A 13,462-nucleotide genomic window follows, 5' to 3' on the forward strand; every position below is an offset into this window, starting at 1 on the left:
TTCCTGTCATGTCACCATTCAGAATTTCCGTTATCAAAATCACTTGCTTCCGTACAGTCATGATGTGAACTTTTCAGATAGAGCTCATTGGTACCTCGGGCGAAAAACATTGGATATCTTAATCATCCATGTTATAATTCACATCTTTGTCATATGTTCCGATGACGGATCAATTGTAAAGGGTTTTTACCCTGTTATTTTTACTTTGGTGGCTTGCATGTAGATTCTAAGTGAGTGTAACCTATAACTTTTTATAACCTTAGTCAACATTTTAAATACTTTGCATCATTTTATCTGGTTGTACACATTTTAGGATTGCACTGATGATGATCGGTCAACCGATCGAAAACTAGTTCTGTCTTTGATGTAGCCCTGTATAGGGATTTTAACAAATATACCTTTTATAAAGGATTTTATATCAACATAAATTATTGAAGAAAATGAATTGGAAGATGAATTACCGACAATGACGCAACTCTAACTCTCATTATACCACAAAAATTCACCTCAGATACTGATTCAGATCTTGACTCGCAGCCTGGACCATCGAAAAAAATGAAAAAATAATATCTATGACAGATATTTTTCAACATATAATAATTAATAATATTATTTTTACTAGAAATTGTCCGTGGATTAGACCTATTGGGGTTACCACACAAAACGCCCCTCCAGACTCTACCTCATAGGTGGCATAGTAATATTAAAATAATAATAAATACATAAATATATAGATAGAAAAATAAGCCTAAGGTTTTGTTTTTATTGTATTCCTATGAGAATTCGAGAACCTGGTCAAGTGTGGAGCGCTGTAAAGTCTAGACAAATACATAAAATTAAAAAACTTTATAGTGGAAATTGTTCGTTAAAAAATCCTCTACAAAATCGCTTTGATGTTATTTTATTGTGAAATGAACGGAAAAAAAGTTATAACCTCCAAAAGGAAACTTCTTACAAAAGTTTCTCTTATTTTTGTTTATAACTTTTTTGTTGGTCACTTGACGATAAAAAGTAATACATATAAAATTGTAGAAAATTTAATTTGCTACATATAACGTTTAACTAAATTTTCAGTAGGGTTGCTAGTTTAGGAGATACATCGCAAAAGCCCTTTGCACTCCTTTTTCCAAGATGGCGGCCGGGGACAAGGGTGGCGACCCCAAAAACTTGAACTTAAGCTTCTACTGAACATCCCTACACATTAAAAAAATAAAATTGACTCCTCTAAGAAATGCAACCCTAAATGTAACATTTCAATGGACTATTAAATATTAACGAGTAAAAAATTTTAAATAAAATAAAATTCTCGCCTAGGAACTTATAAAAAAATTAATGCAAAAGGAAACCAAACAGCAAACTGGTCTGAATGGACATTAACGATCAGGTGAAAAAAAAATTGTTACCTGATTTACAACTGGCTTTATACCATGATTGTTATTCAATAACTCCTGCAAATGCTTTACTGTGTAATTTGAAACACCAATATTTTTTATCAAACCCATGTTTACAGCTTTCACCATCTGTTGCCAGCTCTGATCTCTGAGGATGGCGTTTTGCTTACTTCTAGAACTGACTCCATATGTTCCAGGCCAATGTATTAGGTACAGATCAATATATTGACTATCTAATTTTCTTAATGATTCTTTAATTGCATCAAATGCTTTTTCTCCTTGATCAGATGGATCTGAAAAATTTTTATTTAGAATGATTAATCGTCAATATAAAAATACAAAGGTACAGTTTATCCCAAACCCTATTTTCAGTGCGTCACAGTTTGTCGAATTCGATCTAACGCATTAAGCTCGAAGTGACAGAAAAAACGTATGTACGTGATTATTATAAAGGGTGATTGATTAGTGGGGTAAAACTCCGTAGATCCGTTATAGTAATAGATAGCAATAAAAGTTAATAACAAAAAATGTAGGCAACTTTGAGTTTCACATTTTAAAATTAATTAGAATGTTACAGGGTGTTCGATAACATAGTGGCAGACCAAACTTATGTTTTTTTAAATGGAACATCCTGTATTTTATTTTATATTCGAAATCTTTGTTATGTTCGAAAGGTTTGTTATGTTATACATGCTATTTACAAAGTTATAACCAATTTTATATGAAAATCCTAACAAGTTCAACTCACTATATAAATAAAAATAAGCACAAAAGCAATGGATTATTGATGCCATATTTTTTTATTTATTGTCAAAATTTTCATAACTGATTGATATCGCTAATTTTCTTTATATTGAATACAGGGTGAGTCAAAACGCAAGTACATTATTTTCTCAATAATTTTAAATGGAACACCCTGTATTTTATATCACTATCGAAAAGTACCATTAAATGCTTAGGGACAGTCGTAGCGAAGGAAGGAACATCGAAACGGGACGCGAATTTACAAAACCTACACTATTTCAGTCATGGGGACGACTGAATTCGAGTAGGTTGTGTATGCAGAATATTAGTTACATATCCTATGCTATTTCGGTCCAGAAATTAACTGTATCGGTGTAGGATTTGTATGCGAAATTTTTGATTATTATTGAGCAAATGTCTATACTGTTTCAGTCATGTAAGTAAAACTAATCAAATATTTACTAAGTGGATTCATTATTATATCATAAAATTTAGATATGTTTTGAAAATTAAAATGAATAATAAATATTGGGATAATATTAAAAATTAAAAACAAATGAATAATTACTAATATACGAATATATACAGTATGTCCCTGTAAGTTGAAACCATATGGAAAACTTTTTTATTATTGATTTTACGAAAAAAAGATACATATTCTTCATAAAAAATTCTGCTTGGTCTAAAACCGAAGATGCACTCATCTGACATTAAGTTTTATTATAGTATATGAGAGATAGAGACCGACCGATTAATCGGCTTCGGCATCGGCTTCGGCCACCTTCGGCCAATATTTAAACCTTCGGCCAAAATTCGGCTTCGGCCAAAACGAAGCCGAAGGTTTAGCCGAAGGTGGAATAATAAAATGCTCCGAGTATACTATACTATATTAAACAATATGCTTCGGCGAGCCTTTGATACTTTGAATAATATTTACACCCTATTTTATACCCTAATAAACCAAAACGTTTTACAAACTTTCAGGTAGTAGGTAGGATATAAATTTTAACAATAGGCCAAGATGTCTCAAAGATCTTCATTTGAATATTTCTCACGTAGTAAAATCCTGAGAAACTATAATAATTTTATTGTATTTGTTAAAACTCAAGATTACTGGTGTTTTGACTACCTAAATATTAATGGAAAAACATCGACCATCGACTATCCCTACTATAAATGCAAATATTTAGTCACCTTCGGCTTCGGCCGAAGGTATCCTTCAGGCCGAACTTCGGCATCGGCTTCGGCTTCGGCCAAAAAAGTCACATTCGGTCGGTCTCTAATGAGAGATGTCAAAAAATATGAATTTTTGTCAAGAGTAAAGTATCTTTATTTATTTCACAAGATTGAAAATTGTTATTATGAAAATTTATTTAGATATCATAAAAACTATTGAGAACATCTACCAAAATAACAAAATGGAAGTCAGAATAGATGGACAACTTACAGAACCTATAGATATAGGCAACGGAATAAGACAGGGAGACTCATTGAGTCCTATGCTTTTCAATTTAATCATGGATGAAATCATTAAAAACGTCAACAAAGGAAGAGGTTATAGAATGGAAAACAAAGAAGTAAAAATACTCTGCTACGCAGACGACGCAATATTGATAGCCCAAGATGAAGATAGTCTGCAAAGATTAGTCCACAGTAGACAATTTCATGTCAGAAAACCAAAACAATAGTAATCAGTAAAGAACCAATCAGATGCAAAATAGAAATTGATAGTATCAGTATTGAACAAGTAATGGAAGTAAAATACCTTGGAATTACATTGTCAAGTTACGGAGACCTAGACAAAGAAGTGAGAAATCAAGTACAAAAAGCAAATAGATTGGCAGGATGCCTTAATAACACTATATGGCGAAACCGACATATTAACACTGAGATGAAGTCAAGAATTTATAAAGCCAGTGTAAGACCAATAATGACATATGCATCAGAAACAAGACCCGATACAGCCACAACACAAAGACTATTGGAAACGGCAGAGATGAGAGTACTGAGAAGAATAACAGGAAATACACTGAGAGATCGAAAGAGGAGCGAAGATATTAGAAGACAATGTAACGTACAGTGTATAAACGAATGAACACTAAATAGAAAAAAAAGAATGGAACAACCACATAACCAGAATGGGGGAGACACGTGTGGTCAACATAGCACGAGATAAATCACCAATCGGCAGAAGAAGTATCGGCCGACCGCGCAAAAGATGGAGTGACAACCTTCCATAGAGGTATCAATCCGCCAATGAACAAGCAGAATTGTTTATAAAGAGGAAGAAGAAGAAGAAGAAAATTTATTTGGACTTAAAAATAATGTTCTACAATGCAACTACATTATTCTAATTGAAAAAAAAAATTTTTTAATTTCTCAAATTATCTCAAATTAATTTTCTCGATATTATTAGTTTTACGAAAAAAAAGTTATTCTTTATAAAAAGTTTTGAATGGTCTAGAAACTAAGATACAACCATAATTTATCAAATTTTATCAATTGTATACAAGGTTTGTCAAAAAATATAAATTTTGTTCAAGAGTAAAATACCTTTATAGTTCACAATAGTTCAATTAAAAAGATGTAATTGTATACTCATACATGTTTTTGAATTCTGAACAACTTTTTATAATAAAATTTTTCAATATTGTGCAAAATAAAGGTACTCTTTAGCGAAATTCATATTATTTTGTGACATACCCCGTATAAAATTAATAAAAAGTGAAATATTATTATTGAATCTTATTTTGTAGAACGTGCAAAACTTTTAATAAAAAATAACTTTTTTTGGTAAAATTAATAATTTCGTAGTTAAAAATAAAAATGATGTTAGGTATCTTCAATTTCTTTTTCAATTAGAAGAACATAATTGTGCATTAGAACATAATTTTTAATTCCAAACAACTTTCGATAATAACAATTTTTAATACATATTGTGGAATATAAAAGTGCTTTACTCTTGAGAGAAAATCATATTTTTTGACATACCTCGTATACTTTTAATACAATTTGATATCTGATGATTCTATCTTAGGTTTTCTACCATGCAAAACTTTTTATAAAGAACAAGTTTTTTCGTAAAAGTAATAAAAAAAGTTTTCCATAAGGTTTAAACTTAGTGGGACATATTGTATAAGAATTAAAAAATATCTAACATGGGTATTTACTAATATTAGATACTTACTAAATTATTGAACAGAGTTAAGTCAGTGTTTTTTTGCACTAGACTCGTTTTTTTCTATGCTTAAACTAATGTTGTGAGGTTTCTTCTTTTTCCTTTTTTCCAGAGTGGTTGGTCTTCCAGACTGTATGCGATTCTGACCTTTTAGTCCCCTATCCTTTCTTCGAGCTATAGCGGTAGGTTGTACTCGAATTGTTCGGTTTCTGGCTAATCGACTTGTGTGAGAAAACATAGATACTATTTGTGACGGAGTTTTAATTTTTTCCAATGTTGTCACAAATTTTTCAGCACTGTGGTATTCGAGGGACATTGATCTTTTTTTAATATATCTGAAAGTCTTATAAATTCGGCGTGCATTCTATCATTTTTTTTTTCAATTAGAAGAATGTAGTTGCATATTAGAAAATTATTTTAAAGTCAAAACAAATTTTTGTAATAACAATTTTCAATCTTGTGAAATAAATAAAGGTACTTTACTCTTGAGACAAATTCATATTTTTTGACATCCCTCGTATACTATTGATAAAACTCGATATCAGATGATTGCATCTTCGGTTTTAGACCATGCAGAACTTTTTATGAAGAATATCTTTTTTTTGTAAAATCAATAATAAAAAAGTAAAATTTAATAAAAAATTTTGGTCTTGGTAAAAGGTATATTATTTTAAAAAGCCCTATAGGGCTACAAACATCGAACAGAACGTTTTCGCTCTAAAAAGAGCATCATCAGTGTTGCCTAAAATAAGTATAACCATATTAATTATCAAAATGTTGAATTTAAAGTGATGACCAAGGTAGAATCAAAGTTTGGTTATACTTACAAGAACATGGTGAGCCAACCAAAAAATACGAAGGTCAAAGCCTTTCAAAAATGGACTAAAAGTCACATCAAAATGCTAACATAGCAAATTCCAAAGGATGGATATAATCCCTAAGGATATGGCCCTAGGATAACATATGACTCCCACACGTTGTAAGTGGGTCAAAGGTAACAAATTAGGTCATTATGTTACAAGAGCTGACAGGCAACTAAGATATGAGATATCAAAAGCGAATCTGTCTGATGTCAAGACAACAATTGTCAATGGAACTTGAAGTATCATGAAAAATTGGTTACACAGCTACTAAATTTATAGTTGTTTATAGTACAAGCAATGATAACAGCTAACATCAGTGTGTTGGAATTATAAAAATAAAGAGTTAGTGAGAATAGATTATCTAGATGTCTACATTATCTACATCTAGATAATCTATTCTCACTAACTCTTTATTTTTATAATTCCAACACACTGATGTTAGCTGTTATCATTGCTTGTACTATAAACAACTATAAATTTAGTAGCTGTGTAACCAATTTTTCATGATACTTCAAGTTCCATTGACAATTGTTGTCTTGACATCAGACAGATTCGCTTTTGATATCTCATATCTTAGTTGCCTGTCAGCTCTTGTAACATAATGACCTAATTTGTTACCTTTGACCCACTTACAACGTGTGGGAGTCATATGTTATCCTAGGGCCATATCCTTAGGGATTATATCCATCCTTTGGAATTTGCTATGTTAGCATTTTGATGTGACTTTTAGTCCATTTTTGAAAGGCTTTGACCTTCGTATTTTTTGGTTGGCTCACCATGTTCTTGTAAGTATAACCAAACTTTGATTCTACCTTGGTCATCACTTTAAATTCAACATTTTGATAATTAATATGGTTATACTTATTTTAGGCAACACTGATGATGCTCTTTTTAGAGCGAAAACGTTCTGTTCGATGTTTGTAGCCCTATAGGGCTTTTTAAAATAATATACCTTTTACCAAGACCAAAATTTTTTATTAAATTTTACTTGTAATTAATGGTATACAGCCAGCTACAGGAAATTCTTCCTAGTGAATAATAAAAAAGTTTTCCGTATGGTTCCAACTTACAGGGACATACTGTATATATTCGTAAATTAGTAATTATTCATTTGTTTTTAATTTTTAATATTATCCAAATATATATTATTCATTTTAATTTTAAAACATTAGTTTTATTTACATGACTGAAACAGTATAGACATTTGCTCAATAATAATCAAAAATTTCGCTTACAATTCCTACACAGTTAATTTCTGGACCGAAATAGCATAGGATATGTAACTAATATTCTGCATACAAAACCTTCTCCAATTCAGTCGCCCCCATGACTGAAATAGTATAGGTTTTGTAAATTTGCAAACGGGACATCCAGCAGAAAATACAACAGGGTCGAAATGTGGTATAAACACTAAACTCGTTACTTTGGTCTCCTAAAATTAGTTTACAAACCAAAATGACAAGTCGGTTGTAGAACCAATTTTGACGTACGGATCTGAATGTTGGCAAATGACAATGAATGAAAAGAAAAAACTGGAAGTAGTAGAAATGGACTATTTGAGAAGAGCGTGTCGGATATCTAGACTTGATCACATTCCAAATGAAGAAATAAGAAGGACAGGAAGAACCTACAATACCGTAGATACAATAGAATCCAAACAGCTTTTATGGTATGGGCATGTAATGCGAATGGATGATGAACGATGGCCAAAACAGGCTTTAAACTATGTTCCATGGAATAGAAGAAGAAGAGGAAGACCAGCACTGGAATGGAGAGAAGGAATCAGAGAAATAATGAGAGATAAATGAGGAAGAATGGGCCGACCGAAAAAGGTGGAGATCGAAATGCGGGATGCGGCAGAGGCTGTAGACCCCCATAGATATATAATATATAAAAGTACCATTACCGTACTTTAATTTTTATATAACATTCCCTATGTCTAAATTTATTAGTTTTCGAGATATTTTCATTTTTCAGAGCAAATTATTAATTACGGGTCTAAATATTTCCAAATTTTGTAGCCAGCCTAGACACGTTAAATTAAATAAACAAAAAAAAAATATATTCAAACAGTGTAGTTATGTAGCAATCCTAAACAGGTGCAAAATTTATGTAGGTCATAGGGATGATGTTCTTCGTGCTACTTTTCGGGATGCCCCGGTAAGCTACGGTCTTCAGAGATTGAAAGACGTGGGTTTTTAAAATAACGTTTATTATTAAAAAATATTATTGGGCGCCATTAATAAATAAAAATAAAAATAAAAATGCTACAATGTGCCTATCCAAAATTAAAGAAAGTTACTTGCGATGTCGTTCCATCTGATATAGGTTGGTACTTACCATTGCGGTCGTAAATTGTCTGTACTCCTCTCCAACAATAAGGATAAGAGATGTAGTGTGCAAAAGAAAAATACGGATAAAAGTTATAACATAATAGTCGTTTATTTATAAAAAATTAAAAGGGCAAAAATGAATTGAAATGAATAAAAAAAAATAAGTCCCTTACGAGTATGATTGTTCAAAAGAAAAAATAAACAGTTTATTACGAGTACCTGGTGACCTGGGACTGCATTGATGACTAGAGCTAACGTGGATCTGGCATAGCTCAGCTGGAACTGTTATCCAACACTTTTCACTTAACACTTTACATTTGTTTGATTTAACGTTCTATTTCACAAAATTTTATGATATGAGAATAAAATTCCAAAGTTTTTGTTTTATTTTTACAAAAGGTACCTAACTGCTAATTATTGATTGTTAATGGAATATTCCAACATTGGAATGATGTAAACACTGTACACTAGAAAATAGCAAAATTTTATTTAAAAAAAAATGAGTTTTTTATTTTATTTAAAAGTTGAAAAACTCGCTCCGCGAACTTGTATCAATTTCTTTTTAACAACAACATAACAGACTATTCCTTCTAGTACACGGAGCTAGACATACTATCGTAGTATTCACTGTAACCAACATTTGTTTTCTCACTAAGAAAACAGACTAAATAGATTGGAGTTCACTCCATCTGGTAACTCAACTTGTCTTGCAGACAAAAACCAAAACTGTTTCGCGGACTAGACCAATCGGTCCGCGCCTCTACTCTGTCGTAGCTAGATCTTGACTGACTTCTCTCGTCCCAATTCAAGGCAAGATCCCTTTCAAACACAGAAATTACACTCCCATTCTGGCAATCACCAGATAGTTATCCAATCAAAAGAAACCAAATATTTCTTCTACCAATAAAATAGCCAGGGTATGTTACTAAGTCACACCTCACTAAAAGCGTGGATCTTCTTTTGACCAATAAAAAAATACTCAATATTCGTAAGCAGTTTTTTTCGGTTCACATCAAAATGTTAACTCAGCTCTGTCGACTTAACCTCGACTCAAAGACACTTAAAAATCTTATCGCTACTATGGAATGTATTTGTATAAACATTCTGGCTCTAAAATAAACAGAATTCAGAGTCTAAGACTCCTTATTGAAGAGATTATGACCAAAATCTTTTGGAATTTGCCGCGATACGAACTTAAAAGATAAATCATATATACAGACCGTGGGATATAAAAAAGAATTTCGCGGTATTACACATTCGTTTAATTTATTCGTCCCTACAGGATCGGGCCTGATAGGAGGTGATTTCAATGCACATGTGGGCCAAGCCAAGACAGGATATGAAACAATACATGGGGGATTAGGCTTTGGAACTAGAAATGAAGCTGGAGATGACATGCTTGAATTAGCAACAGCATTGGATATGGCGATTGTTAACACATTCTTTAAAAAGAGAGAAACTCAACTTATTACCTACAAAAGTGGACATCAATCTCAAATAGACTACTCCATGATAAGGAAAGAAGACATACGTGAATGCAAGGACTGCAAGGTAATAGTTAGTGAGACAGTAAGCCAACAACATAAGATGCTTGTTCTGGACATCGAAGTAAAAAGCGAAACTAAACAAAAATATCGGAGAGGACCACAAAAGGTCAAGTGGTGGATGCTAAAAGATAAGAAAGAAGGTCTATTCAGGGAAATAATAGTAGAAAAAATATGTTGGAACATGAAAGGAAGCCCTAGGAGACGGCTATTGAAATACTTGGGAAAACGTCAGGAAAGAAGTTTGAGGATAAAGAGACTTGGTGGTGGTCAAATGAAGTACGAGGGAAAATAAAAGAGAAGGGAAAATTATATAAAAAGTGGCAAGAAACCAGATCGGACATAGATCTTCAAAACTATATGGTCGCCAAAAAGGAGGCGAAAGTAGCAGCAGCAAAAGCTAAAGCAGAAGCGTATTCAAACCTATACGATCAACTTGATACAAATATATATAAAATAGACAAACAGAGAGCAAAGAAAGCAAGAGATTTTAATCAGATTAGATGTATCCGAGATGAAAATAATAAAATACTAGTTCACGAAAAGGATGTCAAAAGAGATGAAGAAAGTATTTTGACAGTTTATTAAATGAAGAATTTGACAGACAGCCTGTGGAGTTAACGGAGACAGTAACAGCTATGGTTGCCAAAATAACAAACGAGGAAGTGGCTCAAGCGCTTCAAAAAATAAAGAAAGGAAAAGCAAGCGGACCAGATGATATTCCTGGGGAAGTATGGAGAGCATTGGGAGAGACAGGAATAAGTTGGCTAGCAGGTCTATTTAATAGAATTATGGAAGTTGGACAAATGCCAGACGAATGGAGAAGCAGTATATTAGTAGGTACCTGTCTACAAAAACAAGGGAGACACACAACAATGTACAAACTACAGGGCTATAAAACTACTTAGCCACACCATGAAAATATGGGAGAGAGTAATTGATAGACGGATACGTAAAGAAACCAAAATATCCGATAATCAATTTGGTTTTATGCAGGGCAGATCAACAACAGATGCAATTTTCATTGTAAGGCAACTGATGGAAAAATACAGGAATAAAGAGACCAACGCTCATATGGTATTCATTGATCTTGAGAAAGCATATGATAGAGTTCCTCGAGAGATTCTGTGGTGGACACTCAATAAGAAAGGAGTCCCTGGCGAATATGTAAAGATTGTGAGAGATATGTATGAGGCAGGAACGACTAGTGTTAGGACAGGTGTGGGAGAGACTGATAAATTTCAGGTGAAAGTAGGATTGCACCACGGCTCGGTGCTTAGTCCTTATTTTCCTTAGGTCCTTATTTGGACCAAATAACAGCGAAACTACAGGGTAGCATTCCATGGTGCCTAATGTATGCTGATGATGAAGTGTTAATAGGAAATAGTGGAAGAGACTTAGAACAAAAACTGGAACAGTGGAGACAAGCTCTGGAGGAAAAAGGTTTAAAACTTAGTAGGACAAAAACAGAGTATTTGGAATGTTCATTTAACGATGGAGTTACTACAAATAAAATGGTATCTTTGGATGGTGAAATGATTGTGAAAAGCAATAGTTTTAAGTACCTAGGATCGGTATTACAGAGTAATGGAGAAATAGATGGAGATGCATGCAGTAGAATTAGGGCTGGATGGAAGAAGTGGAAGGAAGCGAGTGGTGTGTTGTGTGACAGAAAAATTCCAATGAAGCTGGAGGGAAAATTCTATAAAACAGCCATAACACCGGCTATGATGTACGGAACTGAATGTTGGGCAGTGAAAAAGAAAGAGGAACAACGAATGCATGTGGCGGAAATGAGAATGCTTAGATGGATGAGTGGAGTGACAAAGAAGGATAAAATTAAAAATGAGTATATTAGGGGAAGTCTAGGTGTAGCACCAATTGATGCCAAAATGAGAGAGCATAGGTTAAGATGGTTTGGTCATGTTCAACGTCGAGACGTTAATCACCCAATACGAAGAATAGCTGAAGTGCAAATTCCTGGACGGAGTAGGAGGGGAAGACCAAAGAAAACCTGGGAGGAGACAATAAGGCAGGACATGTTGGTAAAGGGGATTAACATTGATATGACCCAAGATAGAATTGTGTGGAAAAATGCAATTCGGGAAGCCGACCCCGCATAGGGATAAGGCAAAGAGAATGATGATGACAGGATCGGGCCTGATATATTTATACGACTATAAAAAACATATTCATGGGGTCCGTTACAATTTTAAGTAAACCATAACTGAATTGTCTAAAACTGACAATTTACGATTATTTATTATCAATCTGGTAATAAATGTAACAATGTAGCAAATAAAGAAATATAATTTTTTAGTAATAAATTTTACAAAAAAACACAACCACAACAAACAACATTATTGAAACAATTAAAAACTAAAAGGCAAAGTTTTCAACCTAATAGAAACATTAACAATATTGAAAAATATTAAAAATATTCCTAAAAGATATTTAATTGAAAACTTATTGGTCCATTTTCCTGGTAACACCTTCATGGCTTCTAAAAATTGCAAGCCAGATGGATGCTGAAGCAAAGAAGACAAGAGGGAATTCAAAAACTTACAATTCACGACCCCGTCTGTTCAGCTGGCAAATTCCAACTGAAAATGGACCTAGTTACTAAAAGGAATAAAAACCAATATGAAAATAAAATAAAAATGTATTCCATTTTTATTCAGTTGCAATGCGAAAGCAAAGCTGTCTTATCTTTCACTTAGAACAGGGAGCGCAAAACAGCACTTTAAATCGACAATTCTCGACTCTAATTGGAGTCATCATCAGAGAGGCGTAGGTTTGCTGCTCTCTGCCCGAAGTGATAAAACTCCGAAAGCTTATCCCCGCATTGCCACTGACGTTTATGGAGTAGGTGACTAGCGTCATCTGGCAACTGAAAGGCAAAGTTTTCAACCTAATAGAAACATTAAGAATATTGAAAAATATTAAAAATATTCCTAAATAGATAAAGCTCTCAGAGTTTTATCACTTCGGGCAGAGAGCAACAAACCTACGCCTCTCTGATGATGACTCCAATTAGAGTCGAAAATCGTCGATTTAGAGTGCTGGTTTGCGCTCCTATTCTAAGTGAAAAATAAGACAGATTTGCCTTCACATTGCAACTGAATAAAAATGGAATACATTTTTATTATATTTTCAATTAAAAACTACTTTTGTATGTATGTGTAACAGATAAAGAAAGAAAAATAATTTATTAGTTATAAATTTTACAAAAAAAAAACACAAATACAAAATAAAACATTTTGTGAAAACAATTAAAAACTACTTTTGTATGTAAATGTAACCTCTAAAGCATTCGATTGTGTAAACCATAACATCTTGACTGACAAATTACAGCACTATGGATTTAGGGGAAAGGCTCTTAAATGGCTTAAATCATATCTTAATAAAA

General features: G+C 32.9%; 1 protein-coding gene across 1 annotated transcript in view; it reads right to left on the reverse strand.

The window, feature by feature from the left end:
• LOC126892426 (aldose reductase A-like) overlaps positions 1 to 13,462 on the reverse strand; it is a 70,401-nt gene that overhangs the window by 20,997 nt on the left and 35,942 nt on the right. Inside the window, exon 5 of the mRNA XM_050661953.1 lies at positions 1,404 to 1,684. Coding sequence (XP_050517910.1) covers positions 1,404 to 1,684 — 281 coding nt within the window. The remainder of the gene's footprint in view (positions 1 to 1,403; positions 1,685 to 13,462) is intronic.

This window comes from Diabrotica virgifera, chromosome 9, assembly GCF_917563875.1.
Source record: "Diabrotica virgifera virgifera chromosome 9, PGI_DIABVI_V3a".
Classification (NCBI taxonomy): domain Eukaryota; kingdom Metazoa; phylum Arthropoda; class Insecta; order Coleoptera; family Chrysomelidae; genus Diabrotica; species Diabrotica virgifera.